This window comes from Rhopalosiphum maidis, chromosome 3 (genome assembly GCF_003676215.2).
Source record: "Rhopalosiphum maidis isolate BTI-1 chromosome 3, ASM367621v3, whole genome shotgun sequence".
NCBI lineage: Eukaryota > Metazoa > Arthropoda > Insecta > Hemiptera > Aphididae > Rhopalosiphum > Rhopalosiphum maidis.
In genome coordinates, this window is record NC_040879.1 from 12,729,228 (window position 1) to 12,749,978 (window position 20,751).

The 20,751-nt window shown below is 21.9% G+C and overlaps 1 protein-coding gene across 4 annotated transcripts; it reads right to left on the bottom strand.

Moving 5' to 3' along the window:
• Positions 1-2,868: 2,868 nt before the first annotated feature.
• On the bottom strand, positions 2,869-19,400 carry LOC113559751 (DNA repair protein complementing XP-G cells). 4 transcript variants are annotated; one of them, XM_026965496.1, is made up of 17 exons: positions 19,194-19,400; positions 15,227-15,402; positions 12,697-12,911; positions 12,250-12,421; positions 11,936-12,152; positions 11,084-11,242; positions 10,542-10,652; positions 10,243-10,473; positions 9,690-10,001; positions 8,085-8,186; positions 7,843-7,958; positions 7,688-7,786; positions 6,956-7,169; positions 6,641-6,880; positions 6,375-6,562; positions 6,141-6,279; positions 2,869-3,018 (listed from the first exon to the last, which is right to left on the bottom strand). In XM_026965496.1, exons 1-17 carry the CDS (start codon positions 19,279-19,281, stop codon positions 2,990-2,992), a joined length of 2,808 nt encoding a protein of 935 aa, XP_026821297.1. In that variant the 5' UTR covers positions 19,282-19,400; the 3' UTR covers positions 2,869-2,989. The 4 variants fall into 4 exon arrangements, with proteins under 4 accessions (XP_026821297.1, XP_026821296.1, XP_026821294.1 ...); XM_026965495.1 differs by lacking the exon at positions 2,869-3,018 and adding an exon at positions 3,273-3,401 and having other exon boundaries at positions 10,243-10,428; XM_026965493.1 differs by lacking the exon at positions 2,869-3,018 and adding an exon at positions 3,273-3,401.
• Positions 19,401-20,751: the final 1,351 nt, after the last annotated feature.

Consider the following 20,751-nt stretch of genomic DNA (forward strand, 5'->3'; position numbering starts at 1 on the left):
AATAACCGTTTCATTATAATACGGGTATTTGTTATTTTTAAAACTATTTAATAAACGTATGTTACCTATATTATTCATACTGCATAGGTAGGTGTACTGTATTGTGGTATAGGTACCTAATTAATAATCAAATCGCATAGGAAGCAATTTTTTTTTAATTATATTCTTTTAATTATTGTTAATTCTATTACGTGATAGCTGCTTATTTACAGAATACTTATTAGTCATTGAGTAGGTAGTATCTAGCTAGTAAAATTACAAAGAAGTCATTAACATATTTAGCTGGTGTTGATTATATAAACTAAATTACCATAAAAGAAATTCCATATGCTTGAATTAAAACATTTACTTGGATAGTAGGCATAATAGAATAATTAATATTACATAAAGAATACTGTTTAAAATAAATAATAGAGACTACTATATTGGTGGTCATGAAGGGCATTAAGGCACAATTAGGGGCTCCTAGTGAATTCGCATCACATACAGATAAATTAATGCTATTTTTGATTCAAAGATGTTTTTTTATTGACATTTTTCTTACACAAGTGAGAAATAATATTTTATTGGTTTTGAATATTTTGAATGATAAAAATAAATCATTTTTTTTAATTTAAATAAAAATAGCCGTGTTTTATCGTTTGCTGAACAACGAAACTGGTTTTAAACTTATTTTTAAGTATTTTAATTATCATGAAGTGAACCTAAAGTTACAACGGTCCCAAAGTGAGTCTCATAGCGGCGTTCACTGTAATATGATTGACTCTATTACTAAAAAAAATTTATTAAATATTCATTATTCGTGCAGCTATGCACAAAAAAAAATTTTAAAAAAAGTATTTGCAATTTTACCTGTTTCCAAAAGTCGAGATATTTATCTGTTTATAACATTGTACGATGGTTTTTTACTATCAGGATACTCAATAGTCAATTCCATAACTATAAGCAGCTTGTTTATGACTTTCGTTGTTTCGAAAATAACATTTCACCATGTCGATGTACTCATGTACTGAGAATGTATGAATCATTTTAAATATTGAACAAAATAAGTAAGAAATAAAAATGTATAGCTAAAGACACAAATACACGATACGTACTGTACGTATGACACTAATAGCAGTAATAGCTATAAAGAAAGAACACAAAACAATAATTTTAATTAAAATTTACAAAATTGCGATATACGTAGGTATTATTATTATTATAAATCGCATTAATTATAACTGTAAGATTATGTCTAATTTCGTAACTTTAGGTTCACTTCATGATAATTAAAATACTTAAAAATAGGTAACCAGTTTTGTTGTTCAGCAAACGATAAGACACGACTATTTTTATTTCTATTCAAATTAAAATTTTAACTAAGTATGTAAAAGTATTTTCATGCTGAAATAAATATTTTATTATTGAAACAATTGATTTTTTTATTACAATTATTCAAAAACATAACTTGCTCTAACTTGGGAAATTTTTATTGAATTTTAATAATTTTTTTTTGAACTGTTTTAAAAAATGTGTTCAGCAAAATGACTATCTTAAAAATTTAAAATTCTTAAATGCATAAAAAATTTTTTTGATAATTTTTGAATTTAAAAAAAAAAAATTAAATTTTATGCCATTCAATCAAAATTTCTATATTTAGTACTGTAAAAAAAACCACGTTTAAATATATTGATTTTCTATGGAGATATTAAGGGTGATACGGGACTTTTGGGACATATTGTATATCAGTCACAAATACAGTTATTATTAGATTTAGGATTTAATATCAAGTACTTTTTGTTATTTAAAAAATATATACATATGATTTAAAGAAAAATAATTCTTATACTTTACACGTAAATGCAATTCATTTCCATTCAAATATAATAAAATTGTATTGAATTACGTTGCTATTTTTCCTATAAATTCCTTTTTATATTTAATGTTAAATTACTATTTTATAACATTAACTCAGATTTACTTATGGTAACATAATTAATAAAATAGTTTAACAATGTTTTGATGTGCTATGAATAACTGGTACCAGCTGACTAATGACACAAATTAAATTAGATACATGTATTAGAATATTTTAGCTAATACTATTATCAATACATTGTTTTTTAGCTCTGGTAATTGAATAATAATCAAAGTTCTTAATGTTAAAATTTATTCATGACATTTATTTACTAAGAATTATTGAATAATTAAATAAAAAAATTGCTTTTATTGCTTTATTAATTGAATAATTTAAAATGCTTATTTTACTCTTTAAGTGCTTTTTTATATAATTTAGAATATAAATAAAGAAATTAAGAAATCTAGTTGTTATTAATTAATTCTTATGTTCAACAAGACATTTAAAATTAATAAAAATAATGACCAAACTATAGTAAAATTCAATTTTGCATTTCGAGTATTGAGAGTATATAATTAATTGGTATAATGCCAATATACATATTTTTTTTTTTGTACCAATTTACCTATTATGATATTACATCATGTTTAATTTAACATAATTTTAGAATATTATAATAATTTCATGTCTTTTTAACAAATAATAATTAGCTGTATCACATAATATTATGTAAGGAAACGTACTTAAGTACATTCCATCCACAATTTAGAACAATTCTTAAGGATATTAGTAATATTAATTTTTTAGATTGACCATATGAATATTAAAAATTGTAATGATATAGCACATTAGTATATACTACATATTATAAAAATAAAACCAAATATTTTAAAATTAAATTTTTAATGTTTTATTATGTTTTATTAGATAGTAATCTATTAAATTATATCAAAATAATTAGTCAATTAAATTGACTAAATATCATCTTAAACAAATTTTTAATCTGAGCATAATGACTAATAAAGAATTTATTGATATTATCACAGTTATGAATTTTTCTTAGTCTCTTAAACAATGATCAGACTGTCAATATTTCTTAATGCATTTTTTTGCTTCAACATTAAATTATTTCAGAATTCTTGATCCGTTTCAAATGATAAAATATGCAGATTTTAGTTCTGAAATCCAAAATATTTTTAAACATTTTTATCACATCATTTAAAAGGACAATAAGCAAACCTAAGGTACAACATATTTATTTGATTAGTTAATAAATAAAACAACTTATCCAACCAGTTAAATTAGATTCAGGCTATCATCTGCTTAAAAAAATAAACATAAATCAAAAATAAATAAATTATTAATATTTAAATAAATTCAAAATAAAAAATTTTATTTTCCCGAAATATCATTAAAATGACTAATATCAAACCTCTTAAAATGCATCTTCAAAACATCATCCTATCATATTAAAACTATATATTAATATATTTTTTAACTCGAAAATTGTATATCGACTGACGAATATTTTCAATTATTTCGTTAAATTGGCCAGCTTTATCTAAAAATTATAAATTATAATTTTAACTACTTCTGAATATTTAATAACACCGTTAAGCACATTTATTTGTTCAATTAAGTACAAGTTTATGTATAAACTTTCAAATAAATACATAATACGAAAATTAAATTAAAAACCACTTATTGTATTATGTTAGTTATTAACAATATTAGACACTACAATAATTTTAATAATACATATATAATAATTGCAGACTTAAAATTGAATAAATAAATATATATTGTAATAAATTATAAATAAATAATTAAATATGTTAACATAGATCTTCAGCTTGTAGTAATATTATTAAAATCTATTGTTAATCTAAATAATTACTTTAATCAAACATTTGACATTTTAAATTTAATTGTATTTGTTACTGTTATAATTAAATAATTACTTAATTTTATGAATAATTATGTTTATCATAATATATTTAATTCAGAAAAAAAAGTAATTGTTAAAATTAAAAAAAAAAACATTATTTTATTAAACTTAACTATGTACCTTAATTTTATAGTTTAACGTAAAATCAAGTTTTAAATAAGAATATACCGATAATATAAAATGTATTGTTAATTTTCATGAATTCAAGTTAATAAATAATTTTATTTATTATATTATATATAATTGATTAAATTAAATCATTCAACATCCATGGTTTGGAAAAATATAACACAGGTTTAATTTACTCTTACAAGTGAGTCAAAATAATAATTTATGGTGTGATCTATCACATAAAAATTTTCACAAATTAATGCATTAAATAATTTATTATAATTTAAATTAATCTAAACATGATAATTGATAAGTAATGAAGTAAAAAAGAAACCAAAAATATAGATTAATAATTTTATATTATTTTAGTAAATCTTAAATACTAGATTTAAACATATAAAAACTTGTTTTTGACTAAATGTACATATTTTAATATTTAAGGGTGATAAAATGAAATATATTGAGAAAAACTACAATATATCTAAAACATTAATATTTTTAATATGTCTGACTAGATTTAAAATATATAACTCTGATTAAAGTGGGAATGTTAGGTATAAGTTATACACATACCTAGTTCAATAGATTAGTAAATGTGTTTAACAATAATAAGTTAATTTTAGTTACTGATTTGTTGGGTAAAGCTAAATTAAATATGTAATCTTACATTTGACAAGAATAGTTAAGTAACACGTTATTCATATTTTTTTTAACTACATATTTAGTATATAAAACATAACATGGTATAGTTATAATGTGAACCCAGCTTGATTATAATAAAAACTATAAATTAAGAGAATTTCACAAATCCAATTTTTATTAAATAAGATAATAAATGCAATTTCAATGGCATTATGAGAAAAATTAAATTTTTTAGTTATAATATATTTTAATTTTTAATACTTATTCAAAATAACTTACAAGTGGTCCCATATTAGTACCATTGTTGGTCGTTATGTAAATATAAAATTATAAATATACAATAACGATTTTGCAAACAAAAAATAACCACTAAAGCAAGTCATAGTTCTTAAAAACGATAAAAAAAAAAAAAGAATACAAAATATTACATATCATTTGGTTGCTTAATAATGACTGTAGTCTCGATGGTTATTTTTTGAGCAAACAATATTATATAGATCAATAGCATTCTCTTAAGAAATAACCACACTATACTACTTTTATAGAAAAAAAAACAGTTTTGTTTGTCAATCAATTTTTTAATACACATTTACTTATCTATGATTTTACATAGGCTTAATGATAATATGTTGTATACATTTAATCAGTCCCACGTGAAAATTACTAAAATTAATTAAAACTAAATTAGTGGATAATAATAATAAATAAAAAAAAAACAATCATTCCTTATATAATATTATTCTTTTTTAGTATTTTAAAACTTCTAATACAGAGTAGAATAAATCATGAGTTTTTCATAAAACAATTTCAACTTCAAAATTAATATGAACTTTTATAAGTAATTTATTATACATAGTTTCATGTTTAAATTTAAAATAAATGATTTACTACAAGTTTATTTTGAAATATGAAATAGGTAAGTAAACCGTTTATAAAAGCTAATTAAATTATGAACAGATTGATCTTGTTCTAACTAAAATAGCTAAGACAATAAGACATTATTAATGTACATAATAAACTGTGAACTATTTAACTTTGTAGTGTGTAAACACACTTATTGGACTATTGGATAATAATAAATTTTATTATCTAAATAAATATTTAAATTAATTTACATTCTAAGATAATTATTTTTAATTTAAAAAAAATAGTATTAAACCAAAAAAATCAATTTAGATTGCCATTCATTGTTATTATTATTATTTTTTTTTTTATAGATACTTCAATACGTAAAAATGTTACAAGAATAAATTCTAATTATGAATGACTAGAAATTCTACAGATGAATTTACTCAAAGAATAATAACAGTAATATAATATCAGAAACAATGAATCATATGGACCACATAAAAATGTATACATATTAAATAAATATTTTTTTTTAAATATTTAAGTTAAAAGTATAAATACATAATAGGTATCTAAAGTAAAAATAATTTAATATCTAATGTATTAAAAAAAATTCGAGCAATATTGGGCATAATACATTTTGGCACAGTTTTGTTCACTATGACAATTAAATAAACATTTATTTTAGATTTTTTCTACGTTTTTTATTCGTAGTATCATTTGAATCGGATAATGATATTTTTGAATTACCAGATTTTTTATTAGATTCAATTGAGCTGTTATCATTTCGCAACCTTTTAACAGCTTGACTAACACGTTTACTCATACCAGTATTTGTACTGCTCAATTTTGGAAGAGTTTTCACAAATGAATCTAATGTTGTTTGGGTCTAAAGTAAAAATAAAAATATTTTAAACCAATCATAACAAAAATTATTATGTAATAATCATATAAATAAATAATAAGAATATTAAATAAACATACTGTTCGTTCAGAAACTTTTTTTAACACTGGAGCTAATTTGCTTTTTGTTTTAGAAACATCCCAGTCAAAATTAGTTTGAGCAAATTGAACAATTGAGTCCACTTGGAGTGTACCCCAATTAAAGCTTTCAATTGATTCATTTACAATCGGGTGAAGATAGGCATTAATAACAGCTTTATTAGGAAAATCTGTATTTTAATTACAAATAAATTATTTTATTTTAGTTCAACTATGGTTTTATAATAATATTAAACATATAGATTTACCATTGCCAATTTTAGTGGATTTTAATTTTTTCATAAATGGTATATCACAATATACTTCAGCTTTTGAGTTGACAATCTCCTTAATTTTTAGTAATTTTTCTTCAATGTTCATATTTTTAGTTTTGGATTCAAAAAAAGATAAAATTTCAATAGCAGATACTGGACCAATTCCATCAATTCCATTTGTGTAATCACTTCCCACAAGAAATGCTAATTGAATAAAATTATTTCGAGACAAAGCTAAAATAAATAAATTAAACATATTTAAATAAACAATTTTACACTGCATAATACATTTACATTAAGATATATTACCAAATTTTTGTTTAATATCAATACTCCTAAATTGTTTAACATATTTTTGACTATCAAAAAAATCTTTATAAACAACATTAGCTCCAAACAACCATACATCACTATCATCTGTCACAGTACCTTCTGTTCGTCCAATTTTTTCTAAAAAAGCACATTGTGCTTCTGCTTCCATTGGTGCTGTTATGTATGGTATACCAAACAACTTTAAGAGACCCTAGAAATAAAAAATAAATATTTATTAATATAATTATTTTTTTTTAATGTATTTCATGTGATAATAGATAGCAATAAAAATTAATGCATTGGTTTTAGTAGTATATCACAACATTAACATTAAATTGGATTGTAATAATAATAATACAAATAATAGCATAATAATTTAAAACCAATAAGTAAACATAAACACAAAGATTTAACTATTTATAAAAAGAACTTTACTTTAAAATATTATTGGTATTATTTACATAATTATATTATTATAATGGTTATTTCAAAAATAATTATAATTTTATTGAATATTTTAGACTAATCCTATTTAATTTATTTAATTAACAATTACAATAAGTAAAAACAGTATGATTAAATAATTATGTTCATGACTGACCAATATTATAAAGTTAAGAACATAAAAATTAACAATATTTATTTTTTCTTCTCAAAAAATATTAAGAATTTTTCAACTAATTTATTATGAAAAACTGGTACCTTATAATAACTAACACGTCATATTACCTTTATTTCTGATGTAATCTTTTGAGTAACAGAAGAAGCCATTCGATCAGATGTTCTATGTAAACTAGCCAAATCATTTTGACGCTTAATTAATGTATCCTAAAAAATACAATTATTAATTATTTTTTTTATACATTAATTTGTCATATAAGTACTTGTATGGACTGAAAATATTGTTCATTCATAGAACTTGTTTGACTGTCAAGAGGTTCGGGCCGTTTTGTAGAAATATTATTTAATTTTGTTGGAGAATTAAATTTTTCTCTTATAACTAATTATAAAACATAAATAAAAAAATATATGTAAAAATTATGTATTTTAATATATAGTGGAACAGTTTTTAAATAATGGGCAAATACATTATGTATTGTAATTTATAATACCATATTATAATTACCATTTTTTGTTGAACTTATTTCTTGAAATTCATTTTTAGCAACTGTTAGAACATCTGACTTTTTATTAGAATCTTGGTTGAATTTTTGTTTGTTTTTATTATCTAAAAATGTAAATACAAATACTTAGTCAATAAATTAAAGAAATATATTTATTTATATTTTAAGATCATAAATTAAACAAATAAGAAATAATTTGTAATTTAATTATATTTTTTAGGAGTAATAGAATACAAATATATCTAAGCCTCATAAAATTGTATGCAACTCAGATTTAGCATATCTCTAAGTAATTTTTAATTCAACTTAAATATTTGCATACTTATATAGTATTGTTTCAGTAAACCGAACATAGGTTTACCTGAAAGACACGGTAATCAAAACGTCTTCTAATCTACATCTCCACCGTTCTATTATTATAATTATGAAAACCGATAAAATAATAATTATAACTAGGGCTCAGATTTATATGTATTTATGAAACCAAAATATGTATTTATGTTAGCAAAATATGTGCTAAAAAGATCAAAATATGTATTTTACTAATATGATTTATTTATTAATATTTAATTATATAATATGTCCATATGAGTTTCTAATGAAACAAATTATATTTTAAATAGTAAAATTATTTAAAAAAGGTGTTACAAATTATAAAATAGAAATAAAAAAGCTAAAAAAAATAAAAATTTTAATTATCTTGATTACAATTTATAACAGTCATTTTGAAATTTTAAAATTCAAAAGATCTTTGATTTGGTCATAAAATTACCTTATACCGACTAAATGATCTTTCAGCTTCCATTGATATTATTGGACAGTATTGCATTTTGACTATGTCTGAAGGAGTAAATTATATCCACCATAGATTAAGTTCAATAATAGGTATTATTTTGTTACTATTTTGTACTTTTGGAAATTTGGGAAATTGTTTGAATTGAAAAATACAATCGTACATAATAAATAATTATTAAAAAAATCGTAAATGAACAAATTGTCAAAATATGTAGGAAAAAATGGAATTCTTGAAAAATATGTACTTATGGCAAAATATGTAAAATAAAATATAGTTAATTTCATTGGAAATCCCTTGAAACAAATTTATCACTCACAATTAATTTATCAAGTCACAGTAAAAATATGTATTTAAATATAAATCCGAGCCCTAATTATAACGTTTATTACGACTACATATCATACGTATGCGTTGATAACGAATAATATAATTAATAATAAATGAGTAGGTATAGAATTTAAAATAATAATAATAAATTTAATTTATTTTAAAAATAAATGTTATCAATTATTATATTTATGGTACTCAAATAGTTTATACACAAATAAATAAAAAAAAAAAATTTAAGTTTAAATTTCAAAATAATTTTATAACAGTCTTAGGTAATTCAAACGATTCCTTTTCTCAATTATTAACTTTGGATTACCGCGACGCTACTGTACATTGAAATATAATGTTTTCTAATATCCCAAGCTATTGAAGCTTTACTTTAAAATTTAAATATAAATGTACAAAATATAATTAAGTTTTATTACTTTTCAAATCTATTATAAATATAGTAAATAATATTTTTAGAAAAAGTTAAACAAACCTTGTAATATTGTATCGTCCTCAGATAAGCTTTCTTCAGGTGAAAAATTAACAGAATTTTCAGAAAGAGAGCCATTTGAATTATCAGATTCTATTGTGGGTGAATCATTAATAAATGTATTCAATTCTTCAGTTTTTATAGATTTTGATGCAAAATATATTGATTCATTGATTTGTTGTTGATTCATGGCAATTCTTTTATTAGATACATCATCTTCTTTTTCTTGAAATAAAAAAGATTTGCTAGTAGATGGAATATCTTGATGATTAATACTTGAAATTGTATTTTCTATTTTTGTTTGACTAGGTTCATCTAAAATTAAATAATAATTAAACTAATTAATTACCATTAACTAACAAAGTTATATATTTAGTAATGATATCATTTAAATCTTGTATAATGATTTTATAAGATAATTCCTTGATATGATTATGCTTTATTTAATAAGTCTATCTTAAACTCGAAGGGATTTTTAAGATAAAACTAGGCTTAAAACAGAGATCCTTAAATTATAATTAAAAATTAATTCAATCAAAACATTGTATAAGTGTACCTTTACTATGTGACACCCATGATAGATAATCTTCTTCATTAAAATTATCTAAATTTTCATCTGATACATCATCTTCTGTAATAAAAATACTTCTCGAAGAATATTTTTTGGTAGAAACTTTATTATTTTTCATAGTTACATCTTCTTCCACATCTGACGTTAACACTTCAGAACTGCTACTAAAACCTGTATCAGGTTTAGGACATTTTATATTTGGTGATTCAAATTCACCTACAACAATTAATTCCATATTGAAAATGTAATTGTTATTTTAATATTATTTAATTATAAAAGATTACTTGATCGTCTTTTACTAGCTATTTTATTCTCATTGAAGATAAGCCATGCTAATCTATCTTCTTCAAGGGATTCATCACCAGCAAGTGCTTTAAATATATCTTCATCGATATCTATAAGATACATATTTAATAATTAATATTGCATATTGCATACATTCTAAAAGTTTATAATTTATAAAATATTTAATAATAATTTCACTAAAGGATAGTGGGCAAGTTTTAAAAAAATATATATATATTATAAAATACCAAATTTGCGTTCAACAGAATCTATTTTGAATTTTAACTCTTATTATAACAGTAGATTTAAAAATAAGAATATTGTCTGTGTTTTCTTTTCATTTTAATTTAAAATGTAAGTATGGAAAACAAATGAGATAACAATATGTAACAAACTTACATTTAAGTCTGATAATAATAAGTTTACTGTTATAACTAATAACACAAAATAGATTCTTCTGAACGTGAATTTGCTATATTTTAAATTTGTCAGACTAAGACAACACAAGAAAGCATTAAGTCCCCAATGCTTAAATGCAAACCTTCTGTTAAAGTAGGTGATCCAATGGTGTCAGTAGTAAGAATCTTATGGCTTGTACTCTTTGATTCAGTTTCAACGCTTTTTTCGAAATTTGATGTTTTTATTTTTTTTGGCACTTCATTATTCCCTGAATTACTACTTGTTGCTGATTTATTGAAACCTATATAAATAAAAAATTTTCTATAATGCAGTATCTATTGAATAAGTTTAAATTATATTTTATTTATTATTGTTTATAGTTTAGACGATTTCTATGTAAATATTGGAAAAATGTATTAATCTATATTATTGATTCTATTGAACATTCAACTATCTAAGACAGATATGAAATTATAAAACATCTCCAAAAAAGTATCAGGTTTTACTTAAAGCTAGAATTGATATTGATAAAAATACTATAGTAATAAAATAATCCACAAAAATGACAATAATAAATATATTTAATAGTACTTTACACAACTTTTGTGAAAATGTAAGTAAATCAGAAATATATAATAAAATATAAATAAGACACAAGTTGATCTATATAATGTCAATAACAAAAAATAAGTTTAAAATATAAAATCAATTGTAAAAAAAAAAAGAAACTAGGTTTTTTTACTTATGAAGACAGTATTAAAACCATAGAATTATGATTCTTCACTATTATATTTTACAGCTATAGTTGTATTATCTTACTGAATTGCAAAGTAAATTCTTTTATTGTTTTTTTTTTTTTTTTTTTAATGTTATTAAGGTGGGTTAAAAGGTTTTTATTCTTAACAAAGTCTAATTCACCCAGGGTATTTAATTTTATATTTTTATATTATTACAGTTTTAAATTTGTTCTCTTCATCTACTTTTAATTACATACCAGACTCATAATAAAAAACAGTATCGTGATCAGAATCAATTTTTTGACTAAATTCATCAATGTTTTTAATAGTTTCATTGTCATCGTTTAAAAACTTTTCTAATTCATTGAATGTCATTTCACGCTTTGCTTTTTGTTGATTTTTTTTTTCTGATAAACGTTTTTGATCTTGTGAAAACCCATTCAAAAGTTCACCAATTTGCATAGATGAAAATGCCTGGAAAAAAATGTTGGTATGTACAAGTTGTAACAATGGAGTTATTTTTAAATATGATTATAACTTTCAGTAGGTATCTGGTATATATTTTACATACATTTAATTTCACTGGAGAACTTTTATCCTTGTCCTTGGCACTGTTTGCATACAAAAAATCGTTGTTTTGATTTTCAACGGCTAATAATAAAATATTTTCATTTTTTTCATTTGATAAATTCATGTATGATTGATCCTTTTCTTTTGTAGGTATTTTAATTTTGTCTATTTCACTATAAAACAAATTATTAAAATTCCAACTCAATTTATAAATAATAATTTGTATACTCCATTTATGTTTAGAAGTGACCAGTTTTTTCAATAGTGTGCAAGTCACACATAATTGTTTCCTGTATTTAATCAATCAACAGTAATATAAACACAGAACGATGCCATGTTTATGTGCATAAATCAGTCACCCGGGTCACTTCTAAATTTAAATGGAGTATAATTAGTTAAAAACACAATTACTCCATTATTTTATTAAATTATATAATACTATATTTACATGGGTTTTGGCAAATTTGGTAGCTCAAACAAATCAATTTCAGATCCTTTATTCAATCTGCCAACAGTTTTTGAAATTACTTCATCTTCAGTCAATGCATTTCCAGCATTCATAACAGTTTTTAAGGCTGCTTGTTCTAACATGTTTTTTAATAATTTTTCTTTGGTTTTTCCAGATGATTTTTTTGCACGACTTTTTTGAGCTTGTCTTTGAGCCTAAAATGAATTATATTTTAACAAATTATAATAATATAACTATAACAATTATTACAAATGCATATTATAAAAAGTATGTATCTATAAAAAAAAAATATAACTTAATAAAAATAAATACCTAAAGAAAATTTAAACCAAAACATTAATTATTTTCTGTCTAAGCTATATGCAACATAAAAAATTAGCATTGTTAGTTCTAATATTAGACTGAATTAACTATTATAAAACTTGAAATGAGGAAAATTGTGTGTTTTTACAATATTTCAATTTTCATGTATATTATAATTTATAAGTATGTAAAAAATTACAATTTAAAAATCTCCATACATCGCAGAGCAATCAGCATACACAAATACATTATTTAAAAAAATTGAAATTTTTACACTATTTCACATTTTGATACCCATTAATCCAGGATAAACTGACCCATTATAATTATCTTATGAATAAATAATATCCATATTTCTAAACTAAATCAGTTATCTAAAATAAATTATTTACAGCTTTCAATTCCTTTACATACAATTAAGTTAGATTGTTAAATGTTTATATATTTTAATTTATTAATTAATAATGTACAATTAATTTACAATCATTTTTTTATTTTAGGGATGCTATTCCAATAGCCACTTTCCTTTTACTAATTTTCAATTTTTTTATATTAATTACTCAAACATTGATCAAATTTTCTTATTATCATAAATTATACTTGTACTATTTATGTGTAGTGTAAGTATAATGTACACATTCCATTAAATACATAAAATAATTATTTAATGTAAATTAGAATAAAATGAAATAGATAAATTATTTAGTATCAATAATAATTAACAAGTGATAACCAGTAAAATTCCAAAAAGAAAATAATTTGTAAAAAAAAATATGCAAACAATTAATTCATATATACAATAACATAATAATATACATGTATAATGAATCTTTCATATGACAAATTGACAAAGCCTAATGGGCAACCAAAACAATTATATAATTGTGTGATAGAGAAATTTGTTAAAAAGAATTAAATAAATTTTGCTCTAAAAATATTTAGTTACATTTCACTGTAAAATAATAATTACCAACTATCATGATAGGTACCTTATTTAGTATATAAATTCTTAGCTGATTGCTAAATCAACCTTACCAGGACATATTATAATGTATAATAAATAAGTGCTAACATTTGTAATATTATATTACTAATATAAGTACTTATAGGTATATTCATGTATGCATATATATATTTACCTTAACTTTATACTATTATAATAGTAAAATACTTAAAAACTTTAAATCATTATAAAATAATTTAAAAATATATATATTATAATACTTGCAATTACAAATGGAAATATGTATGCAACTAATGATTCATAGGTAAGTGTATAAAAAAATATATAATTTTTTATGATTTATTTATAGTATACAAGAAATATGAATAGGAAAAATTATTGACATTTCAACTAGTCTTGATTATAATCAGATGTTTTTTTTATATATTGTATTGTATATAAGTAGCACATCCATGAAAACAATGCTAAAGCTGATGCATGGTAATTAAGGACTAATTATAGCTAAAATAAATTACTATGCATTTCAAACAGTTATTAGTCAAGAAAAAGTATTTTTGTTCCCACAGAATCTGTAACAACAAGTTAACATATAATGATTTTCCCATGGATTCTCAAAAATGATTGTGGTCGTCAAAACTAAAAACAGAAACAACCAGTGATATCTACTCTATTTTTATTTAATACCTAACTGTTAAATAACTCGAAAATAATGTGAGAAAATAATAAAACTTAAGGCATTTTTTTTTATTTTATCACAAATACTCTACAAAAATATCACAATAGCATTATTTAATTATTTAAATTAACTAAATACCCTAAATTAAATATATTTTCTTAAATTTGATTTTATTCCATAATTGTAAGTACTTATAAACACTAAACAAAACATCATAATAACATTTATCACTAAAATCAGACTAAGTAAAATGTTATTAGAATTAAAAATAACTCATGTTAAAAAACTACGATAAATTAATGTTAAATTACAACTACAAGCTATAACAACAACTATTTATGCTTGATTTTTTTAAGAATGAGATAATTATTAATTAATTACTTTCAATAAAAAATAATTTTCAAAATTGTCGATAAAATGTTTAAAATACACAACAAATGTATTACATTTATACAAATAGCTAATATAATATTCAATTTATGTAGTGTATGTGTTTAACAAATTCATTTCAGTCAATAAAATATATATTAAGATATAAGTAATTAACAATTTGATGTTATACTTACAATAGTCATTTTTTTAAGCTCTGGTACACCACCATCAAATACAAATACTGGTTTAATACCATAGAACAATAATTTACATATTCTATGAAACATTACAATTAAATGTCCATTTGTTGTAGCACCATGTTCACTTTCTTGAACACCTTTAATTATTTGGTACATCCATATTGAAACATCTGTTTAATAATATAATTAAGGAAATTCATACGATTGCTATATTTTTAATGCTTTGAAAATAGTATTAATATATTTTATAAACTATTCAAGAAATATAAAATTTAATTAATACCTAATAACTTTTATTTATTTTATATCACATATAGTTGTGCATTCTATTAGTCACCAGAGAATAACATATCTATAATCTAGTACAAATAAAACTTTTTATATACAATTAAATTAAGTAAAAAGAATTGTGAATACAATTATACTTCATAAAAATGTACAAAATAAAAATTGTTGTCATTTATAGGAACCCGTGATACTTTCAAAAATGTCAGTTAATTGTATGTATTGTAAAATATAAATACAAGTAATAATTTGATTATGAAATACATTTAAGACGCCTCACTACTGCCGTAAATTTGAATTCAAAAGATATTAAGTTTTGACAAAATTAAAGTTAGTTTAAGATGTCCGATGTTGATTCTGAAAAAAAATCTGAACTTGACAGAAAATTTTTTATTGATCAATCGGAATACTTTGAAAAAATTAAATCTTATTCTAATAAAATGGTAATAAAAACTTGAAAATATAAATTTTTTCAAATCATAATATTAAATTTAAAATTTAAATTAAAACCGGAAAATTTCTTACAATCTACAGACATTTTTCTGCTGAATTTAAATATTTTTTCAAAATTAAGATTAGACAATGTTAACTAACTTTAATTTTGTCAAATCAATAAGTAAGTTGTCGTAAAATTCATATAGTGAATATTTATTGTTATCAAGTTATTGACATGTGCATGCACGTACGAGAATGACTCCAGCCGATACCCGCATTGAATTTCACTTACACACAAATAATCATTTACAAATAATACATAAATTTCGGGCGGCTAAGACGAGATTAAGAATTACTAAAATGTTGTCCCTTAAATAATAACTGTAGCGAGGCCTCTTAAAGACTAATATAAGAAATTAAGTAATTAATTAATTTAAATAAAAATTAATTAAACATTTTTTTATTACAACTTTGTTCATCTATTAATATAGAAATATCCTCATATTCAGAATATATTACATAATAATATATTTTACATTATAAACAAATATTTTTAACTTATTTACACGTACACATTGATTTTTGCAATCTTTAATTGCTGACATTTTAAATTGAATTGATACAATAAACAAATTTTCAAGAAATTGTTATTTAAAGATTATAAACTCATTTAAATGCATCACATTTGTTTTCTAAAGCATTCAAATTACTTTATACCATATGGGTCATATGTTTGAAATAAATGCTTAAAATTGAAAATTTGTGAAAGTTTGAAGAAGGCTAAAGTGATTCATTTTTTCTTTTTTAATTACACAAATACATAGAATCTTATTCTGAATTCCCATGATTAATTATTGTACACATAATGATTTTATAATTGCTTTATATACAATCGACAATACGTCTTTGTATGGCCATGGGAAAATGAAAATTTGAGTGTACTTTATAACATATTAAATATCAAGTCAATAACAACTGAAATGGAAGGGCTTTCATATCTTAAAAATATATATTTAAAATATAATAATAATTCTATTTTAATCAATATAAATAATGTTATATGTATGTATGTAATGTATATTACCAAGAAACTATACTATAAATTATTATTTTTTTATAGACAATAGTGTAATTAATTATAAAATAACAGAATAACTTGTAAAATTATAACAAAATAATTCGTTTTCATGATTTATAATAGTTCATAATAAATGAATGGCAATGATAAATAATTTAAAGTAATACTAAATTTAAAAATAAAAAACAACTAATATTTTTTTTAAATCTTTTTAAAATAATGCAAATTTAGGTAATAATAAAGATATCATATGATACTTAATAATTGTAACTATTTATAACTATTAACTATTAATCTTCTTGTTATACTTTATCAATAAAATTTTAATGAATTTCAATAGTAATATTTAAATTAGTAATGTAATCGATTATTTTTTTATAATTGTCTAAAGATAGATTTTTTAACCATAAAATGGCATACATAATAATATTGAATGAGATAAGACTCATAATGAGAATTAATTAGTGACATTTTCAGTCACAAACTTATCAAAACTATTGTTAACTAGACAATTTTAATTTATGAAAATATGTTATAATTTGTAAAAATAAAATAAAAAGTTATATTAAAATTTATATTATAAACATTATATAAACTATAAATTAAGAATAATGAATACTTTGCTTAGATGTTTTGAAAATAATAATCAAAACCATATTAAAATTGAAATTGTGTAAGCAATTACTTAATTAAATTTATAAATTAACTGAACTAAATTAAGTATTTAATATTTTAAAATCATAAATATTTAACCTAAACTTCAAATTATTTAAGTATTTTTTTAAAATATTTTTCATGAAACTTAATCTTAATTACTAAATAATCAGGCTTTATATCGTAAAACAAAAAATATTTGAGAGCTCGTTATTTTGAATTCTAAGAATTTCATAAAATGATAAAAAAGTTAAATTTGAGTTTAAATTTAAAAAAAAAAAAATTCTTTTTAAGTAATAAAGTAAGCCAAAGACTAATCAATAAATAATAGTTATTAGTTGATACTTATAACTAAGTATTACTATAAGCTAAAAATGACTTTTACACTTAAAAAAAAATGTAGGAATCAAAATCAGATTTGAAATTAGTCTTGTAAACTAGATTAAAAGCTAATTTCAATTGTTTTTTTCAGAATTCTTTAATCAAACTAATTTTTAACAGGTTATTTTTAGATATAATCCATCTGAAAATTAATAACTATCCTAATACTTTTTTACCGATTTATAATATTTTCTTATCCAAAAATCAAGAAAATATCAATGTACTATTCAAAAATTCAAAATATCAAAAAGTATCAGAAATTGTATTTTATCTTTAATGAATAATAATAATTAAGTCATGGGCGGTAAGTACTATTACTATTAACTAAACAGCTTATTATATACTAGTTTTAAAATGAAAACTTTCAGTTGTTGGTATTCTTATGTTTAAACTTATTTACATAAAATCAATTAAAGTTTTAAATTTTAAAAAGAAATTAATTCCATTAAATGGAAGTCATTAAATAATATTTAATTTTTTATCTATGTAAAGAAAAGCACAAAAACAAATTTTACATAAGCCGAAAACTGTATAATACTGCACCAAACCAAATTATAATAATACATAACAATAAAAATAATTAAAAACGAAGAAATATCTTTTGTTAATAAATTTTCAGCTGTATTTAGTCAAACTACGAAAACTTTAATCACACTTGAAGATTAAACTATCAGAACTATCATAACTAATGTGGACAAAATTTCAAATAATAACTAAGAGAATACCAATTAGGTATCTAGTATTTAGTTCAAAATATATACTTAGTTTATGAAGACCTAATAAGTGGTTTTGAAATAAACCATATGGAAATATCCAAGCATACGTAATAAGGTGTTTCATCATTACAAGATTAATTGTGTTTGAGTGTTTAATATTAAGTCAATTTAAGTTAATCTAATTGAAAGTAAATCAACAACACGAGTGATGATTAACACAAACTGTAAAACTTAATTAGTTTTAATTATTATTCACGAAAGACGTACAAACGTGGCTCACTGTAAAATGAGATCAATACCTGTACAGTGTTTTCGAACCACTTCACGTGATGTGACGAAAACAGACAATTTCTTTATTATACATTACGTCAAACTGAAATTATACGTAATTGTTGTTTAATAAAAAGGATACCAATGCTCAGTACTTTATTCTCCAGCTTTTCAACAGGAATCGGTTTCCCAGCCGATTCCAATAATTTCCATAAGCCTTGGACACCCATAATGTATTAATTTGAAATCAGAAGACAAAAATACTTAAAAAACTATGTGGAGAAAAAAAAACATTTTGATCGGTCTCCTTCATAATCCAAAAACTATTGAACACAATAATAACAACAACACGGTGTTATCAATACTCAGCCTGTTTCAACTCAAACAATATTATCGTGATAACGATGTAGACGATAACACGGTGTCGGTGGTGGGAGGTTATCGTAAGCACTGCGGCAGCGGCTCGAATCACAAATTCACAACATAATATTATTATTATTATCGATATTTACTCGTGAGTTTTTACTCTCTTGGTATGGTAATTGAAATGAAAAATGTCTAAATTTTCAAAACCTCAAGAATTTGTGTCAAATAGGAAAACGATAAAACTGTAACTCAGTTGTAATGAGTAGGTGGATAATCAAGCTAGCTTTAACATAAAATATAAATGAGAGAGATCCGATATCACACCCAAGCGGTATAACGATTTGAATCTATAAAAACGTCGGCGTGAACACTCACAAAATTTCTATTTTTTTTTAAACTTTTCTCCAAAATTACTATGGCTAAAAAGTCGATTGGTAGCTCATTAAAAATGGGATTATCAAGTAAATACAAAATGTGAGATTGCAAATTTTCAAAAAAAAGAATATTTAATTTTTCACAGTTAAAAATATAATTATTTTTTGCTAGATTTTCATTTAGCGTGGTAGATTATCGAAACTGAAAAACGGATTTTGTTATTTGGGGTCTAGTTAGATTCACATTGGCTAGGAAAAGTGCAGTGAAGATTTTCAGAACTTTATCTTCAATCGTTAACTCACTACAAAGCTATAAAGCCGAAAAACAAAAAAAAAAACGCCCAATAAAATGTGTTTAAATTTTTTTTTTTTTTGAAACTCTGTAGTGAATTAACTATATAAAAGATAAAGCTCACAAAATCTTCACTGCACTCCTCCTAGCCAATGTGAATCTAACAAGACTCCAAACAACAAAATCTGCTCTTTGGTTTCGAAAATCTATCTCGCTAAACGAAAATGAAAATAAAATACATTGTACATACGTTTTACATACAATTCATACATTTCTAAAAATTGAAAGTCAAAAAAGTTTATATGCCGATCTCTGACTTGGCAAGCGTTTTTATATGTATGTGTGTAGATTGTACGAGTATGTAGCTGTTATGAAAAACGAGACGGCTCGAGAAGATTTAAAACTATTACAGTATTAGATATTCAATGTAATTTATATTTGTATTTTTTTTTTTTACTTAACAAATTAAAATAAACAATTAACTTTTGGTTAAAATTGAAAATAAAATGTAAAGAAATTACATGATGGATAGGTAGAAATTTGATTATTTGAATCGTAGATACATTTTATAAAAAAAATTATGTTTACTATATTTCAATATTTTTAATTGATTTTTGCTGGTAATCGGTAAAAAAGACCAAGGAAAAAAAGAACAAGGTAAAAAATGA

What these genes read in the sequence shown, in the direction of transcription:
- LOC113559751 (XM_026965493.1), bottom strand. Translation starts at nt 19,281, where the DNA reads ATGGGTGTCCAAGGCTTATGGAAATTATTGGAATCGGCTGGGAAACCG. An exon ending in TGTTTTTTATTATGAGTCTG is followed by an intron (nt 11,243 to 11,935) that starts GTATGTAATTAA and finishes TTATTTATATAG; the next exon opens with GTTTCAATAAATCAGCAACA. An exon ending in ATCACCTACTTTAACAGAAG is followed by an intron (nt 10,653 to 11,083) that starts GTTTGCATTTAA and finishes TGTATCTTATAG; the next exon opens with ATATCGATGAAGATATATTT.